The sequence below is a fragment of the Hyla sarda genome, chromosome 11, assembly GCF_029499605.1.
Source record: "Hyla sarda isolate aHylSar1 chromosome 11, aHylSar1.hap1, whole genome shotgun sequence".
NCBI classification, from domain to species: domain Eukaryota; kingdom Metazoa; phylum Chordata; class Amphibia; order Anura; family Hylidae; genus Hyla; species Hyla sarda.
Window position 1 is genome coordinate 72,347,295 of NC_079199.1, and position 20,376 is coordinate 72,367,670.

At 45.6% G+C, this 20,376-nt stretch overlaps 1 protein-coding gene across 6 annotated transcripts in view; it reads left to right on the top strand.

Moving 5' to 3' along the window:
- The first annotated feature begins 2,559 nt into the window (after positions 1-2,559).
- ACTN1 (actinin alpha 1) overlaps positions 2,560-20,376 on the top strand; it is a 152,343-nt gene continuing 134,526 nt past the window's right edge. For 2 of the 6 annotated variants that reach the window (XM_056547037.1, XM_056547040.1), the window contains exon 1: positions 2,565-2,965. In XM_056547037.1, coding sequence (XP_056403012.1) covers positions 2,864-2,965 — 102 coding nt within the window. In that variant the 5' untranslated portion in view covers positions 2,565-2,863. Of the gene's footprint in view, positions 2,966-20,376 lie in introns of all 6 variants that reach the window. The other 4 variants (XM_056547043.1, XM_056547038.1, XM_056547041.1 and 1 more) reach the window with 4 other exon arrangements.

Consider the following 20,376-nt stretch of genomic DNA (forward strand, 5'->3'; position numbering starts at 1 on the left):
TGCTCCATTATTCTCTATGAGCATTCCACTCTGCTCCATTATTCTCTATGGACATGCCACTCTGCTCCATTATTCTCTATGAGCATTCCACTCTGCTTCATTATTCTCTATGGACATGCCACTCTGCTCCATTATTCTCTATGAGCATTCCACTCTGCTCCATTATTCTCTATGAGCATTCCACTCTGCTCCATTATTCTCTATGTGCATTCCACTCTGCTCCATTATTACCTATGGGCATTCCACACGGCTCCATTATTCTCTATGGGCATTCCACTCTGCTCCATTATTCTCTATGAGCATTCCACTCTTGTCCATTATTCTCTATGGGTATTCCACTCTGCTCCATTATTCTCTATGAGCATTCCACTCTGCTCCATTATTACCTATGGGCATTCCACTCTTGTCCATTATTCTCTATGGGCATTCCACTCTGCTCCATTATTCTCTATGGGCATTCCACTCTGCTCCACTATTCTCTATGGGCATTCCACTCTGCTCCATTATTCTCTATGGGCATTCCACTCTGCTCCATTATTCTCTATGGGCATTCCACTCTGCTCCATTATTCTCTATGGGCATTCCACTCCGCTCCATTATTCTCTATGTGCATTCCACTCTTCTCCATTATTCTCTATGAGCATTCCACTCTGCTCCATTATTCTCTATGAGCATTCCACTCTGCTCCATTATTCTCTATGGGCTTTTCACTCTACTCCATTATTCTCTATGGGCATTCCACTCTGCTCCATTATTCTCTATGGGCATTCCACTCTGCTCCATTATTCTCTATGGGCATTCCACTCTGCTCCATTATTCTCTATGGGCATTCCACTCTGCTCCATTATTCTCTATGTGCATTCCACTCTGCTCCATTATTCTCTATGAGCATTCCACTCTGCTCCATTATTCTCTATGGGCATTCCACCATTATTCTCTATGGGCATTCCACTCTGCTCCATTATTCTCTATGGGCATTCCACTCTGCTCCACTATTCTCTATGGGCATTCCACTCTTGTCCATTATTCTCTATGGGCATTCCACCCTGCTCCATTATTCTCTATGGGCATTCCACTCTGCTCCACTATTCTCTATGGGCATTCCACTCTTGTCCATTATTCTCTATGGGCATTCCACTCTGCTCCATTATTCTCTATGGGCATTCCACTCTGCTCCATTATTCTCTATGGGCATTCCACTCTGCTCCATTATTCTCTATGGGCATTCCACTCTTGTCCATTATTCTCTATGGGCATTCCACCCTGCTCCATTATTCTCTATGGGCATTCCACTCTGCTCCATTATTCTCTATGGGCATTCCACTCTGCTCCATTATTCTCTATGGGCATTCCACTCTGCTCCACTATTCTCTATGGGCATTCCACTCTTGTCCATTATTCTCTATGGGCATTCCACTCTGCTCCATTATTCTCTATGGGCATTCCACTCTGCTCCACTATTCTCTATGGGCATTCCACTCTTGTCCATTATTCTCTATGGGCATTCCACCCTGCTCCATTATTCTCTATGGGCATTCCACTCTGCTCCACTATTCTCTATGGGCATTCCACTCTTGTCCATTATTCTCTATGGGCATTCCACTCTGCTCCATTATTCTCTATGGGCATTCCACTCTGCTCCATTATTCTCTATGGGCATTCCACTCTGCTCCATTATTCTCTATGGGCATTCCACTCTGCTCCATTATTCTCTATGGGCATTCCACTCTGCTCCATTATTCTCTATGGGCATTCCACTCTGCTCCATTATTCTCTATGGGCATTCCACTCTGCTCCACTATTCTCTATGGGCATTCCACTCTGCTCCATTATTCTCTATGGGCATTCCACTCTGCTCCATTATTCTCTATGGGCATTCCACTCTGCTCCACTATTCTCTATGGGCATTCCACTCTTGTCCATTATTCTCTATGTGCATTCCACTCTTGTCCATTATTCTCTATGTGCATTCCACTCTGCTCCATTATTCTCTATGGGCATTCCACTCTGCTCCACTATTCTCTATGGGCATTCCACTCTGCTCCATTATTCTTTATGAGCATTCCACTCTGCTCCATTATTCTCTATGTGCATTCCACTCTGTCATTCCTTTTAGTATGTCCCCTTCTCCACTCACTCTTACCTCATCCGGAGGACAAACCATTTGCATCCCCTGGAGAGGGGAGTGCTGTCCTCTGGCTTCCTCCTCTCCCTTGTAAACCATGAATGCCCTGGTCTCCATTGCACTTCCATACTTCCTTCTCCTCAGCATGGTCTCCTGTGTATGGAAGTGTTCATTCCCCGTTCTTCAGCCTCCAGGGCTGGTTAGTACATCACCCCCATAATGCGGACTTATTTTCTATAGTTCCCGCAGTCACCACACAGCATAGAGCAGTGTTTCGCAACCAGCGTGCCTCCAGCTGTTGCAAAACTACAACACCCAGCATGCCCGGACAGCCTTTGGCTGTCCGGGCATGCTGGGAGTTGTAGTTTAGCAACAGCTGGAGGCACGCTGGTTAGGAAACACTGGAATAGAGTCTTCACCTGGCTTCACTGGCTTCGTGGAGGGGAGGGGGAGGAGGTCTGTGAGGATGTCCTCCCGGCCATGATTGATGGCTTCTGCCGCCACTAGCAGAACTCCCAGCCTCGGGCAGGGGTAGAGACCAATGTGATTGACTGAAGGGGAGGGATGGGCTCGGCGCCGTGCCCCCTCTCCTGGGCAGTCACTCGGCTCTCACTTGGTTACATTGTAGCGCTGGGTCCACGCTCGGATCTGCTGCTGCTGCCGCCTGGTTCTGTACAGGGGGAGAAGCCCAGGAGAACTACAAGTCCAAGTATCGCAGACTAGTACCAGCAGCTAGGGATGGATCATTATGACTCCCCGCACAATGACTATATGCATCCGGAGGACGACTGGGACAGGGACCTCCTATTAGATCCAGCCTGGGAAAAGCAGCAGAGGAAGGTGAGTCCCTTACCAGCCTAATTATTGTGTGATCCACTGGATTATTTCTGAGCGGAGATCACCTCATGTCTGCTAGAATAATGATCATCAGTAACGCATTACATTATACAATGTGACCTAGTTCATTAGCATGTCTCATGTGGGTGGCCAGGAAAGGGTTACAGTGTTTCCAGAGTCTAGAGGGCAGCCACACTGTTCTAGTAATCCAGTCCTAATATAGACATCCCTGTACTGTATACAGGTAGAGAGGGCTGGGTGCTCCCACTATACACCGGAACCTGCAGCTCATGTCTGCCCCCCCCCCCCAGTCCTAATATAGACATCCCTGTACTGTATACAGGTAGAGAGGGCTGGGTGCTCCCACTATACACCGGAACCTGCAGCTCATGTCTGCCCCCCCCAGTCCTAATATAGACATCCCTGTACTGTATACAGGTAGAGAGGGCTGGGTGCTCCCACTATACACCGGAACCTACAGCTCATGTCTGTCCCCCCCCCCCCCCCCCCCCCAGTCCTAATATAGACATCCCTGTACTGTATACAGGTAGAGAGGGCTGGGTGCTCCCACTATACACCGGAACCTGCAGCTCATGTCTGCCCCCCCCAGTCCTAATATAGACATCCCTGTACTGTATACAGGTAGAGAGGGCTGGGTGCTCCCACTATACACCGGAACCTGCAGCTCATGTCACCCCCCATCCCCCCATCTCTGATCCTTTAGGACTTTCTGTATCTTGGCCTAAAGTTTTATTAGTAATTGTGAAATGTTTGGTTGGTGACAATTTGCCGGCAGGTGTATTTCATGTTTTGGACTTGGGTTTTTGTTACACTGTGTTCGGTCTCCCTCGCATGAGAGTTTTGGAAGAGCTGCAGAGCCACAGGTTTGGGGGGGGACACTGCTGGAGAGGCACAGGTTGGGGGGGGGGGGAGACACTGCTGGAGAGCCACAGGTTGAGGGGGGGACACTGCTGGAGAGCCACAGGTTGAGGGGGGGGACACTGCTGGAGAGCCACAGGTTGGGGGGGGGGGCACTGCTGGAGAGCCACAGGTTGGGGGGGGGGACACTGCTGGAGAGCCACAGGTTGGGGGGGGGACACTGCTGGAGAGCCACAGGTTGGGGGGGGGGGGACACTGCTGGAGAGCCACAGGTTTGGGGGGGGGGGGACACTGCTGGAGAGGCACAGGTTGAGGGGGGGGACACTGCTGAAGAGCCACAGGTTGAGGGAGGGACACTGCTGGAGAGCCACAGGTTGGGGGGGGGACACTGCTGGAGAGCCACAGGTTTGGGGGGGGGCACTGCTGGAGAGCCACAGGTTTGGGGGGGACGACACTGCTGGAGAGCCACAGGATTGGGGGGGAACCCTGCTGAAGAGCCACAGGTTTGGGGGGGGGGGGACACTGGAGAGCCACAGGTTTGGGGGGGGACACTGGAGAGCCACAGGATTGGGGGGGAACACTGCTGGAGAGCCACAGGATTGGGGGGGAACACTGCTGGAGAGCCACAGGTTTGGGGGGGAACACTGGTGGAGAGCCACAGGTTTGGGGGGGACACTGCTGGAGAGCCACAGGTTTGGGGTGGACACTGCTGGAGAGCCACAGGTTTGGGGGGGGACACTGCTGGAGAGCCACAGGTTTGGGGGGGGACACTGCTGGAGAGCCACAGGTTTGGGGGGGGGACACTGCTGGAGAGCCACAGGTTTGGGGGGGGGACACTGCTGGAGAGCCACAGGTTTGGGGGGGGACACTGCTGGAGAGCCACAGGTTTGGGGGGGGACACTGCTGGAGAGCCACAGGTTTGGGGGGGACACTGCTGGAGAGCCACAGGATTGGGGGGGACACTGCTGGAGAGCCACAGGATTGGGGGGGACACTGCTGGAGAGCCACAGGATTGGGGGGGACACTGCTGGAGAGCCACAGGATTGGGGGGACACTGCTGGAGAGCCACAGGATTGGGGGGGGAACACTGCTGGAGAGCCACAGGATTGGGGGGGGGAACACTGCTGGAGAGCCACAGGTTTGGGGGGGCACACACTGCTGGAGAGCCACAGGTTTGGGGGGGGGGCACACACTGCTGGAGAGCCACAGGTTTCGGGGTGGGGGACGACACACTGCTGGAGAGCCACAGGTTTGGGGGGGGGGAAGAACACTGCTGGAGAGCCACAGGTTTGGGGGGGGGCACACACTGCTGGAGAGCCACAGGTTTGGGGGGGGACACACTGCTGGAGAGCCACAGGTTTGGGGGGGGGGGAAGAACACTGCTGGAGAGCCACAGGTTTGGGGGGTGGGGAACACTGCTGGAGAGCCACAGGTTTGGGGGGTGGGGAACACTGCTGGAGAGCCACAGGTTTGGGGGGTGGGGAACACTGCTGGAGAGCCACAGGTTTGGGGGGTGGGGAACACTGCTGGAGAGCCACAGGTTTGGGGGGTGGGGAACACTGCTGGAGAGCCACAGGTTTGGGGGGTGGGGAACATTGCTGGAGAGCCACAGGTTTGGGGGGTGGGGAACACTGCTGGAGAGCCACAGGTTTGGGGGCAGGGGGGGGGGCACTGCTGGAGAGCCACAGGTTTGGGGGCAGGGGGGGGGACACTGCTGGAGAGCCACAGGTTTGGGGGCAGGGGGGGGGACACTGCTGGAGAGCTACAGGTTTGGGTTGGGGGGGGGGGGCGGGGAACACTGGTGGAGAGCCACAGGTTTGGGGGGGGGGCGGGGAACACTGGTGGAGAGCCACAGGTTTGGGGGGGCACTGCGGGAGAGCCACAGGTTTGGGGGATGGGGAACACTGCTGGAGAGCCACAGGTTTGGGGGATGGGGAACACTGCTGGAGAGCCACAGGTTTGGGGGGTGGGGAACACTGCTGGAGAGCCACAGGTTTGGGGGGTGGGGAACACTGCTGGAGAGCCACAGGTTTGGGGGGTGGGGAACACTGCTGGAGGGCCACAGGTTTGGGGGGTGGGGGGGGGAACTGCTGGAGAGCCACAGGTTTGGGGGGTGGGGGGGGGAACTGCTGGAGAGCCACAGGTTTGGGGGGTGGGGAACACTGCTGGAGAGCCACAGGTTTGGGGGGTGGGGAACACTGCTGGAGGGCCACAGGTTTGGGGGGTGGGGGGGGGGGAACTGCTGGAGAGCCACAGGTTTGGGGGGGGGGGAACACTGCTGTAGACAACGAGAGTATATAGATCAGTGGTCTCCAAGTTGTGGACCTCCCAGATGTTGCAAAACTTCCACTCCTAGCTTAGGGCTGTCCGTGCATGCAGGGTGTTGTAGTTTTGCAACATCTGGTGGTCCACAGTTTAGAGACCACTGGTATATTAAATATTCAACATAGTTGACTTTGCTACAACTAATCAGATTGGTTAGATCAAATTGGAACAGTCAAAAATCCGTTCTCAATCAGTGATTTCTAAGGCATAAGCCAAACCTCTCTATAAGATGGGCTGTAAGGGTGTTGTGGCTTATGTGGCCTTAGGACAGTGTTTCCCTACCAGGCCTTTGGCTGTACAGGCAGGGAGTTTTAATGTAGTAACATCTGGAGGCACCCTGGTTGGGAAACACTGCCTTAGGACATGGTTGCAGTTATTCAGCCCCTCACAGGAGAGTAACTAGAAGCCCAGTCACAGCCTGCAGGGTATTTCCCTATAGATTGCAGATCTCCAGCTGGTCTGTGGACAGAGCTGACACTGAGACCAGTCACTTCATCTATTATTAAGGACTAGTCACCATCTCATGTAAATATATGGTACACTGGTTAGTTATTGATGACGGGCAGAAATGTTATTACTTTTATTTTATGAATAGCAGCTACATGTGGTAGAATTGTGCACGATGCGCAGCAAGAAGGACTGTCTGTCTATAGAAGGTACAGAAGAAGCGAAGCGACAGATTAGATGCTGCTGTATACCACCTATGTGTGCTGGTAGGTAATTTAAAGCGCGCCTGTACTTTCCAAAGAGTCTTTTAAGGGAATCTCACGGCGGGAGGCCCAGCGGTCAGCACCCCCCTACCCCTCCCCCGTGATCTAAAACTTATCCCCCTTAGGAAAGGGATCAGTTTTTCAGCACTGGATATCTCCGGCTGAATAACTCAGGCCTACATAACTTGGGTGTAAGTAGTGGCCAAAATGAAATAGGCTATACTCCCTTTTGTGCTGGCCCACTCTAGAAGGTGAAGATGCCTCCCCCTTTGTCAGATGTGGTGGTGCCAATAGATTGCAAACAGAGGGTGGCCCCTTGCACACAAGTCACATGTAGGGAATATGGATGTAAATATATGGGTAATGTCTCCAGGCCACCTGCTCCCACCCATAACGGGTCACTATATAGCGGGTGAGGGGACCCCAAGCACATTGCCCCTGGCTTGTGTAAATGTAGCCCAACAGGCAGTGGGCAACAGTAATCAACAGAAAAAGGGCTTAAAAAAGATGACAGTTTTTTTCTGATTACAGACGAATATTCGTGTGTAAATTTTCTGCTGTGTGAAACAATTGGCGACAAATAGAGTAGAATTTCTTAGTTTTTATCATTTCAAGGGGTTTGCCACTCAAATTGCTGATGTTTTCTTATTTTGGGTGCTTTCACATGAGCGTACAGAAGAGATGTGTCAATCCAATGTCAAGAGATGTGTTAAAGGGGTACTCCGGCGCTAAGACATCCTTTTGGATAGGGTATAAGATGCCTGATCGCGGGGGTCCCGCCCCTGGGGACCCCCGTGATCTTGCACACAGCACCCTGTTACAATAAGTCCCCGGAGCATGTTTGCTCCGGGTCTGATTACTGGCGATCACGGGGGCCGGTGCATTGTGACGTCACGGCCCCGACCCCTTGTGACGTCACACTCCGCCCCCTCAATGCAAGCCTATGGGAGGGGGCGTGACATCAATCATTCAGCAGGCATCCCGTGCAAATGTCTGGCGGGGTCCTGAGACCCCCCCCCCCCCATGTCGGCAATCGCCGATCAATTCAGATAGGGAGCTGATCGGAGACAGCCCCGATCATCCTAAAGGATAGGAGTGAGGTGGCAGGGATGCCACCTCCTCCTATCCCCTGCGATTGGCCGATCAGGACTGAGATCGGCTAATCGCAGGGCGGGGGTGAACGTTCATTTCCCCCGCTCTGCCCGCCCCTGGATGTCGGGGCAGAATGGGGGAAGATGGCGGCGATGTGCGGGTGCCGTTGTGGGGACCGCCGGCGTCGGGTACCTGGATTCCGGCAGACCGAGGACCAGGGACTGGCAGCTGACAGGAGGCAGCGGTGGCAGTTTCCCAGATACTGCAGTGAAGATTGCCGTAAAGTGATCTTCACTGCTGTGTCTAGGAGTTTCAAAACTACAACTTCCAGCATGCTTGGACAGTCTCAGCATGCTGGAAGTTGTAGTTTTGCAACATCTGGAAGTGCACTGTTTGGAGCCCACTATACAGTGGTGTACAAACTGTAGCACTCCAGATGTCAATTCAAAGCATACCGAGACTGTCCAGGCATGCTGGGAGTTGTAGTTCGGCAACATCTGGCCCTTCAGATGTTGCCAAACTACAACTCCCAGCATGCCTGGGCAGTCTGGGATGCTTGGAGTTGAAGTCTTGCAACATCTGGAGGGCCACAGTTTGGAGACCACTACACAGTGGTCTCCAAACTATTCTCCTCCAGTTGTTGCATAACTACAACTCCCACCATGCCCTTTGGCTGTTTGGGCATACTGGGAGTTGTAGTATTGCATCAACTGGAGGCACACTGGTTGAAAAACATTGTCTGTTTCCTAACTCAGTGTTTCCAAACCTGTGTGCCTCCTGCTGTCGCAAAACTATAACTCCCAGCATGCATTTACAGACCATGCATGCTGGGAGTTGTAGTTGTGCAACAGCTGGAGGTACATGGGTTGGGAAACGCTGAGTTATGAAACAGACAGTGGTGCGGAAACACTGCGGTAGTCTGTTACCTAACTCAGTGTTTCCCAATCCCAACCAGTGTGCCTCTAGCTGTGTCATAACTACAACTCCCAGCATGCATGGTCTGTCAGTGCATGCTGGGAGTTGTAGTTTTGCCCCCCCCCCCCCCCCCCAGGGTACATTCAAACGGGCTGGGGTTTACAGCAAGTTTCCTGCTCCAAGTTTAAGATGCAGCAAATTTTCCGCTGCAGCGGGAAACTCACTGTAAACCCCCGCCCGTGTGAATGTACCCTAAAAACACTACGCTAAATTAAGAGTAAAACACTACACATACACCCCCTTACACTGTCACCGCCCGCCCCCCCCCAATAAAAATTTAAAACATCTGGTACGTCAGTTTTTCCAAAACTGAGCCTCCAGCTGTTGCAAAATAACAACTCCCAGTATTGCCAGACAGCCATTGACTGTCCAGGCATGTTATACCACATATGTGGACATAAAATGCTCTGCGGGCGCACAACAAGGTTCAGGAGTGAGAGAGTGCCATGTACATTTGAGGCCTAAACTGGTGATTTGCACAGGGGTGGCTGCTGGTTACAGGGGTTCTGACATAAACCAAAATAAATAAATACCCACGTGACCCCATTTTGGAAACTACACCCCTCACGGAACATAACAAGGGCTATAGTGAGCCTGAACACCCCACAGATGACTGACAGATTTTTGAAACAGTGGTCCGTGAAAATGAAGAATGTAATTTTTCATTTGCACAGCCCACTGTTACAAAGATCTGTCAAACGCCAGTTGGGTGTAAATGCTCACTGTACTCCATGTTATGTTCCTTGAGATGTGTAGTTTCCCAAATAGTATGCTATGTGTGGGGATTTTCGCTCTTCTGGCACCATGGGGGCTACCTAAATGCATCATGCCCCCCAAAAACAATTTCAGCAAAATTCGCTCTCCAAAATCCCATTGTCGCTCCTTCTCTTCTGAGCCCTCTAGTTCACCCAAAGAGCACTTTACATCCACATATGATGTATTTCCTTACTCAAGAGAAATTGGGTTATATATTTTGGGGGGCTTTTTCTCTTTTTACTCTTTGTAAAAATAAAACATATGGGTCTACAAGAACATGTTAGTGTAAAAAAATTAAGATTTTGAATTTTGCTTCTATTCTTGTGAAACACCTAAATGGTTAACAAACTTTCTTAATGTCATTTTGAATACGTTGAGGGGTGCAGTTTTCAATTTTGAATTGAAATTTTCACCAACAAATGATGCAAGTATCGACAAAAATTTACCACTTCCATAAAGTAGAATGTCACGAAAGAAATCTCTGAATCAAAATCCTAAGTACAAGCATCCCAAAGTTATTAATGCTTAAAGTGACAGCGGTTGGAATTGCAAAAAATGCTCCCGTCCTTAGGGTCTAAATGTGCTCCGTCCCAAAGGGATTAAGCAATATATCTAAAGTGGAGTATTTTGTAATACATTTATATATTTTATTTACTTGTTTTTCAGTGTTGAATAGTATAACATCATTACTGTTCCTTCCATATATATATTTTTTTCTTTTCCCCTACGGGGCATTTCTGTATAGGACAGGCAATCTGTAAAAGGAGTTGTCCTGTCAGGATAGTCCTTGTACTAGAATATAAGGACATTATAGAGGGAAAACCATTAAAGAGAAAATGTGGCAATAATCTTTTAAGTTCCCCTGTGACCGGGCTGCAAAAGCGTAAATAACGACTTTAACTCACTTTCCTATATTCCCCCGTTGCTTCGATATCGGCATCCCGTTCCTCCGGCACTGCTCGAAACGTCACACTGCGGTCAGCATATCACCGGCCGCAGCGATGTACCACTGCGGCCGGTGATAGGCTGAGTGCACTGTCATGTAAGGAGCTTGGGCCAGCTCTTTACATGACAGTGCGCTCAGCCTATCATCGGCCGAGGTGGGACATGGCTGCAGCCAGCGATACGCTTACTGGAGCAATACATTACAATACTTGAGCAGCAGGGGCACGTAGGAAGGTAAATTAACGTATTTTTTTTAACGTTGTTTTTTTTTTTTTAGTTTTTGCAGCCTGGGCACAGGGAAACTTAAGATTTCTGCCGCATTTCTCCTTTAATTGTGACCCCCCCCCCCTCTGAGAAGTTCTGGAAGAACTGGTCTGTCAAACTTGCCCAGTTGCCAATAGCAACCAATCAGCTTGCTTCTTACTTTACAAGAAGGGATCTGATTGGTTGCTATGGGCAACTTGGCAACTTTTCCTGTGCACAGGTTTTGATAAATCTCCCCGTCATGTACACTTGCCATCCCTAGTCCTAAAGCACCATTTGTTTTATTCCAGCACAGCTGCATCTATGAGTTTGATTACTCTTACTTGGTCATGTGACCTGTCTGACTCGAAATGGTTACGGTGCTTAAATTCTTAAAAACTTGTGCTCCTGTATCCCTGCCGTATGCGGTCCCGTATGTAATTACGGTTTTAGGTCCGGTAGAAAACTGCATACGGGGAAAAATGAGCCGACCGATTCACTGAAATGAATTACATATGGGACCGCATACGGCAGGGATACGGCAGCGCAAGTTTTTGGCTCCCCCCCCCAGCCGTATGCGGTCCCGTATAGGGAAAAACGTGATGTGAACCCACCCTAACTCGTGTATGCCACATCAGCAAAAGGCATAGCAAAAGCTCTAATTTAGTCTCTAATAATAACCTATGCTGCACAATATAAGTGTAAAATATTTCACGGAGTTCTTCTTTAACCTCTTAAGGACGCAGGGCATACCTGTACACACGGCGCAGACTCACGGGCTGACCCCGCTTCATAGCCAGGTGGTCCCGGCAGCTATCAGATGCCAGGACCCGTGTCTAATGCTGGACATCACCAGTGATGTCCGGCATTAATCCCTTAGATGCAGCGATCAAAGTTGATCACCGCATCTAAAGCGAAAGTAAGCCGTTCCCGGCAGCTTAGTCGGTCTGTCCGGGACCGCCGCGGTGAAAACACGGCATCCCGAATAGCCGAGAGGACGGGGGAGGGTCCCTACCTGCCTCCTCTCAATCCGATCGGTGATCTGCTGCTCCATGGAGCAGCAGAGCGCTGATAACACTGATCAGTGCTATGTTAGGGCGTAGCATTGTACAGTGTATCCAATCAGAAGATTGCATGTAATAGTCCCCTATAGGGACAAAAAAATGGTGTTAAAAAAAAAAAGTTTAAATTTAAAAGTTAATAAATGTGATTTAACCCCTTCCATAATAAAATTCTGAATCGCCCCGTTTTCCCATAAAGAAAAATAAACATAAACATATGTGGTATAAAAATATGTTAATTAAACCGCATGGTCAATGGCGTATACGTAAAAAAATCAAAAGATCCATACTAATTCAAAAATCCATACTAATTTTGGTGCATGTAGTTTAAAAATTTTAAAATAGTATAATAAAATAAAAACTACATACATTGGCTGTCTTTGTAGACCTACAGAATAAATATAAGGTGTCAATTTTACCAAAAAAGTGCGCTGCGTAGAAATGGAAGCCGCTAAAAATTACTAAATGTTATTATTATTTTTTTTTTTCAATTTTGTCCCACAAATAATTTGTTTAGGGTTTCGCCATTGATTTTTGTGGTGAAATGACTAGAGATGAGCAAACTTACAGTCAATTCGATTCGTCACGAACTTCTCGGCTCGGCAGTTGATGACTTATCCTGCATAAATTAGTTCAGCTTTCAGGTGCTCCGGTGGGCTGGAAAAGGTGGATACTGTCCTAGGAGACTCTTCCCTAGGACTGTATCCACCTTTTCCAGCCCACGGGAGCACCTGAAAGCTGAACTACTTTATGCAGGATAAGTCATCATCTGCCGAGCCGAGAAGTTCGTGACGAATCGAATTTACTGTAAGTCATCTCTAGAAATGACTCATGTCATTACAAAGTAAAATTGTTAGTGCATAAAACAGGCCCTCATATAGGTCTCTGGGTGGAAAACTGAAAGCATTATGATTTTTAGAAGATGAGGAGTCCTTAAAGGGGTATTCTGGGCAAAAACATCTTATCTCGAAAGGATAGGGGATAAGATGTCTGATCTCCCTGCAGCAGCCCGCATTCTATGCGTAGCTGGTCTGAAGTTTCAGAAACCTCCGGGCTAACGAGACGTGGACGTGACGTCTTGCCACGCCCCCTCCATTCATTTCTATGGGAGGGGGCGTAACGGCTTCAACGCACCCTCCCATAGACATGAATGGAGGGGGCGTGGCGTGACGTGACGTCACGCCCCCGTCTCGGAAGCCCGGAGGTTTCTGAAACTTCAGACCAGCTACGCATAGAATGCGGGCTGCTGCAGGGGGTCCCAGCGGCGGGCCCACCGCAGTTAGACATCTTATCCCCTATCCTTTCGAGATAAGACGTTTTTGCCCGGAATACCCCTTTAAGGGGTTAAGCGGACACTATTAAGAAATATATGGCTGTGGATTTCAAGGAACAGGATCTGCAGCAATCAGCCAATCATATTGTCATGTTGGAATGGATGTTTAGAAAAATGTTGCCTCTTCTTTTTTGCAATCATACGTAGTCTGAATATAGCCCAATGTACTCATTCCTCACATCTGGCAGCTTCCAATATACATTAGATATAGACATCTTCCATTAATAATCTAATATGTATGGGAGCTTTAGATAATGCAATTATCTGGCAACTGTTTTTCGTCTTTATGCCATTCTTAGTAAAAAAAAGAAAAATCCTTGAAAGACTCTGGAACCTCATTATTACATTTTAGAGAAAGCCTGGCTTTATCTTTAGTGTAAGATGGCCTTTATATTTCTAGGTGTGTTCTAGAGAAATAGTAACTGTATGTATAGGAGCAGAAGTCAATGAAGGGTTAATTTTGAGGCATAAACGACTTATCTGCACTGGATAGGTGTGTGGTAGTGAGATATATATATATATATATATATATATATATATATATAGCAGGGAGGTAATAGGGTGTAGTTTACTCAGGTTGTACTATAGGTCACCTATCTTACACTCTAGCAGTCATGTACAATGTACAGTATGTATCGCCAGCATGTGTAAAACTCCTGTTATGTTCTCACATTTGTGTTAAGCCACAGATCCCTGGCCATTGAACCATTGAAATGTTTTTAGATGTGTGACCACAGTATATATTCTCCTTTTAGTTCTTACCTCTGCTCTTTATAGCATTGTTTGGTCTGCAGAGCTTTCTCTTTGTCTCTTTGTAGAGTTTTCTCTGTAGATAAGGGTAGTGATGTTGACTTACCCTATAACCCACCTGCCCCTATTATTAATGTTCGCCTCAAAAGAAGAGTGTTTGCTTTAACCACGTAAGGCCCATTTTCACGCGTCTTTGTTTTTTCCTCCTCGCCTTCTAATATTCTTAAATCTTTTGTATTTCCATTCCCAGGCTTGTTTTTTGTGTGACCAGTTGTACTTTGTAATGACATCACTCATTTTACCCTAAAACATATGGTACACCCAAAAAATAATTTTTTTGTGTAAGGAAATTTAAACGAAAATCATAATTTTGCTAATTTGCGGGGCTTCGTTTTCATGCTGTACACTTTACAGTAAAAAAATACATGTTTTCTTTATTCTCTGGCTCAATACATTTAAAATAATACCCATGGTTACATACTTTTCTATTGTTTTGTTTTTTTTTTACACTTTTACAAACTATTTGTTGCAATTTTTAGATTTCAGATATTTATCAGTACTATACATAGGGAAAGCATGATCAGTATTCTCGGCGATCTACTTCTCTGGACTGCAATGCATAGAAGAGAATACGCTTGCACTAACCGTCCTTTTAATCTGTTAGTTCACGGGTCCTCCGTGCAGCAGGGAGACATTAGATGCGAGCGCTCAGAGGCTAATAGCCATTTTCACACACAGCCGCGCGCTTCTTCCGGCCTCCGTCAGTACTGTATTTTCAGCTACGGCCACTGAACATTACTGGGAATTGTTGCATCAGCTGTTTTAGATCCGCCTTTTAGTGACTGTGCCCTCAGTTTTTTCTCTTTCTCTTCTTGACCTATTCATACAGATTGAGTTCGTTACTTAGTATACTGAACTCGATTTCCCATTCCCCTTATCATGGATATGGAAGCACAGCCCAATGTTTCAGGATTAACTGCAAAGACAGGAGACAAGATGCAGGTGCCTTCTTTATGTCCTGCAATGAACAAGATGAAATCCAAGTACTTAGTACTAAAGCCTTGGAGCGGAAAATCTTTGTTTTAGCAGATAAAGAAATTAGATTTTTGAATGGTGAACTCACGCCAAGCTTATAAAGACAGTGATAGAGTACCTCGAGGTCTGAGAGGATATAAGACCCCTGCACAATTTCATGACGATATTGAGTTTTTGGATACTTGGAAAAATGTCCACCTAGTAAATGCTGCAACACGAAGAGATATTATTTTAGAAAAAAAACAGAATATATTAAGATTACAGAAGGATTTTTTTAAATCGAGAAAAGAAAATTGCAGTGACACAGGCAGAAGTAAAAGAATAGAAGAGAGATAAATTACTGCGAGATTGAAAAGATTATGAATTGGGAGAAATTTTTTCTTGGAAAGACGGTTTAAAATCTAGATAGAAAAATTAAAGGGAGAAGACGGATGAGCTATAACAAAAAACGGAGTATTGACTACTGGACAGCTGATTCAGATGCCAGCCTTGATGGCAAAGAAACAAATGTTAATGATCATACTAGTGAAGAAAGAATCTTCCCTTTAGGAGGAAAACTCGCATAGGAAAACGCAAAAGGAGAAATATAAAGAAAAAAATATCAGAAACGCAAGAATGTAACCTGGAGATAAAAGGGAATTATTATAATGTGATTAATCTGACTGATTTAGTCCTACCTCCTGAATGTATTCGTGCTCTTTCCAAGGGTTTAAACTTTGGGATTGTTGAATCCTTTTATTTTACTCAATTCGAAATCTTTAAGAAAAATACATTTGTATAATTTATGAATTTTAAAAAATGAATAAAAAGCGATCAAAAAGTCCAATCAATATAAAAATGGTAGCGATAAAAATTTCAGATCACACCGCAAAAAATGAGCCCTCATACCGGCCAATACGTGGGAAAAAAAAAAAAAGTTATAGGCGTCAGAAAATGACAATTTTAAACATATAAATTTTCCTGCATGTAGTTATGATTCTTTTTTTTTTTTTTTTTTTTTTTTTTTTTTTTTTTTTTTTTTTTTTTTTAGAAGTAGTACAAAATCAAACCTATATAAGTAGGGTATCATTTTAACCGTATGGACCTACGGAATAAACATAAGATGTAATTTTTACCAAAAAATGCACTGCTTAGAAACGGAAGCCCCTAAAATTTACAAAATGGCATTTTTCCTTCAATTTTCTTGCAAAATTTTTTTCTGCTTCACCGTGTATATTTTGGTAAAATGCAAAGTAGAATTGGTGGCACAAAAAATAAACCATAATATGGAATTTTAGGTGCAAAATTGAAATCGTTATGATTTTTATAAGGTGATGAGGAAAAAATGAAAATGCAAAAATGGAAAAACCCTGCGTCCTTAACTCCTTAACAACGCAGGACGTATATTTACATCCTCCGCCGGCTCCACGCGATATGCTGCGGGGTCACGCGGTGTCCCCATGTCATATCGGGTCGGTCCTGGCGGCTATCAACGGCCGGGACCCGCGGCTAATATAGGACATCACATATCGCGGTGATGCCCTGTATTAACCCTTCAGACGCGGCGATCACAGCTGACCGCCGCGTCTGAAGTGAAAATGAAAGTATCCCGGCTGCTCAGTCGGGCTGTTCGGGACCGCCGCGGTGAAATCGCGGTGTCCCGAACAGCTTACAGGACACCGGGAGGGCCCTTACCTGCCTCCTCGGTGTCGGATCGACGAATGACTGCTCCGTGCCTGAGATCCAGGCAGGAGCAGTCAAGCGCCGATAACATTGATCACAGGCATGTTAATACGCGCCAGTGATCAGCATGAGAGATCAGTGTGTGCAGTGTTATAGGTCCCTATGGCATAGATAGAAAATGGAAAAGATGTTCCCCCTCAAAGACGGCGCTAGTCCATAGGCAGATAGATATGCATTTATTGAAACATCAAAGGCAGCGCGTTTCAACCGCTGATAGGGGTCTTCATCAAGCAGGTAAGATGCCTGATGAAGACCCCTGTCTGCGGTTGAAACACGTTGCCTTTGATGTTTCAATAAATGCATATCTATCTGCCTATGGACTAGCGCCGTCATTGAGGGGAACACCTTTTCCATTTTCTATCTATGCCTCGTTACCGGTTAGACTGACGTCACCCCGGGAAGTTCCTCGTGGCAGCTGTCTGGCTATTCCTTCATCCCAGACGCTACTGTAGGTGTTGTGCTCTAAACACCCAAGGGTAAGGACCCATTTTGCTTTTACTTTGTACCATCTATTTAGACGGTCCTTACTAGGTGCGCACCTCCTGTTGCTTTTTATCTCCTTTTTACTAATAGGTCCCTATGGGACCTATAACCCTGCAAAAAAAAGTGTTAATAAAGGTAATTTAACCCCTTCCCTAATTAAAGTTTGAATCCCTTTTCCCTTAAAAAAAATAAGTGTAAATAAAAAAAAATAAATAAACATGTGGTATCGCCGCGTGGCTAAATGTCCGAACTATAAAAATATATAATTAATTAAACCGCACGGTCAATGGCGTACGCGCAAAAAAATTCCAAAGTCCAAAAAAGCTTATTTTTGGTCACTTTTTATACCATTAAAAAATGAAAAGTGATCAAAAAGTCAGATCAAAACAAAAATCATACCGATAAAAACTTCAGATCACGGCGCAAAAAATTAGTCCCCATACCGCCTTGTACGTGGAAAAATCAAAAAGTTATAGGGGTCAGAAGATTGACATTTTTAAACGTATAAATTTTCCTTCATGTAGTTATGATTTTTTCCAGAAGTGCGACAAAATCAAACCTATATAAGTAGGGTATTATTTTAACCGTATGGACCTACAGAATAATAAGGTGTCATTTTTATCGAAATATGTACTGCTTAGAAACGGAAGCCCCCCAAAATGGCGTTTTTTCTTCGTTTTTTGTCGCACAATGATTTTTTTTTTCCGTTTCGCCATGAATTTTTGGGTAAAATTACTAATGTCACTGCAAAGTACAATTGGTGACGCAAAAAATAAGCCATAATATGGATTTTTAGGTGGAAAACTGAAAGGGTTATGATTTTTAAAAGGTAAGGAGGAAAAAACAAAAGTGCAAAAACTGAAAAGCCCTGAGTCCTTAAGGGGTTAATGTTAATTCTTACCAATAACTTTTTTTGTTTTGAAGACCAATGGTACTGGCAAAAATCAGGTTGTTTGATGGGAACTCCTATGTCATGCACTTACGCAAATTTATTCCGAGCAATCATGGAAAAATAATTTTTATTTATTCTACCAGGAATCCTTTTGTGAGCAGAATTAAAACATACCATCGTTACGTAGACGACATGCTGATCGTCTGGGAACTATCTAAGCAGGACTTTGCTCTTTTTGTCGATTATCTTAACAGAGAAAATGATGTGAACATGTTTTTCACCTATGCCTATGGTAATAAAGAACTAGAGTTACTTGACATAAAATTAAAGGGGTATTCCAGGCAAAACCTTTTTTATATATATATATATATATATATCTATATCTATATCTATATCTATATCTATATCTATATATATATATATATATATATATATATATATATATATATATATATATATATCAACTGGCTCCGGAAAGTTAAACAGATTTGTAAATTACTTCTATTAAAAAATCTTAATCCTTCCAATAGTTATTAGCTTCTGAAGTTTTCTGTCTAACTGCTCAATGATGATGTCACATCCCGGGAGCTGTGCATGATGGGAGAATATCCCCATAGGAACTGGACAGTTCCCGGGACGTGAGTCATCAGAGAGCAGTTAGACAGAAAACAACAACTCAACTTCAGAAGCTAATAACTATTGGAAGGATTAAGATTTTTTAATAGAAGTAATTTACAAATCTGTTTAACTTTCCGTAGCCAGTTGATGTATAAAAAAAAAAAGTTTTGGCCTGGAATACCCCTTTAATAGCCGAAGAAAATAATATAGAGATCCAGGGCTATGGAAATGAATGAATGCCTGTGTGAATTCAGCCATCAGAAAATACTGGTACATGATTGAGCAAGATCCTAAGTTAAAAGAAGTGGCAGATCAAAAGCCTATAGTTACCTACAGGAGAAATAAAACAATCAAGGACTTCATAAATAATAAGAAAAGTTTATTTAACAAAAAGAACCAAAAAGAGAACTGGTTAACTAAAGGTTTTCCAAAAGGGAATAAAAAATGTGGTCACTGTAATTTCTGCCGTTTTAATGTGAAAGAGAGCACATGTACTTTAGGTGGCCATTACCATGAAATCTGTGAACTCCTCACATGTAAGTCTACTTATGTTGTATACTACATCATATGCCCCTGCCAAAGGTATTACAGTAATGGCCGTAAATGTTGGCACCCCTGAAAATTTTCAAGAAAATGAAGTATTTCTCTCAGAAAAGGATTGCAGTAACACATATTTTGCTATACACATGTTTATTCCCTTTGTGTGTATTGAAACTAAACCAAAAAAGGAGGAAAAAATCAAATTGGACATAATGTCACACCAAACTCCAAAAATGGGCTGGACAAAATTATTGGCACCCTTTCAAAATTGTGGAAAAATAAGATTGTTTCAAGCATGTGATGCTCCTTTAAACTCATCTGGGGCAAGTAACAGGTGTGGGCAATATAAAAATCCCACCTGAAAGCAGATAAAAAGGAGAGAAGTTCACTTAGTCTTTGCATTGTGTGTCTGTGTGTGCCACACTAAGCATGAACGACAGAAAGAGAAGAGAACTGTCTGAGGACTCTAGAACCAAAATTGTGGAAAAATATCAACAATCTCAAGGTTACAAATCCATCTCCAGAGATCTAGATTTGCCTTTGTCCTCAGTACGCAACATTATCAAGAACTTTGCAACCCATGGCACTGTAGCTAATCTCCATGGACGTGGATGGAAGAGAAAAAATTATGAAAGGTGTCAATTCAGGATAGTCCGGATGGTGGATAAGCAGCCCCAAACAAGTTCTAAAGATATTCAAGCTGTCCTGCAGGCTCAGGGAGTATCCGTGTCAGCGCAAACTGTCGACATTTAAATGAAACGCTATGGCAGGAGACCCAGGAGGACCCCACTGCTGACACAGACATAAAAAAGCAAGACTACATTTTGCCAAAATGAACTTGAGTAAGCCAAAATCCTTCTGGCAAAATGTCTTGTGGACAATTGGGACCAAGAAAGAGCTTTTTGGTAAAGCACATCATTCTACAGTTTACCAAAAACAGAATGAGGCTTACAAAGAAAAGATCACAGTACCTACAGTGAAATATGGTGGAGGGTCAATGATGTTTTGGGGTTGTTGTGCTGCCTCTGCCACTGGATGCCTTGAATGTGAGCAAG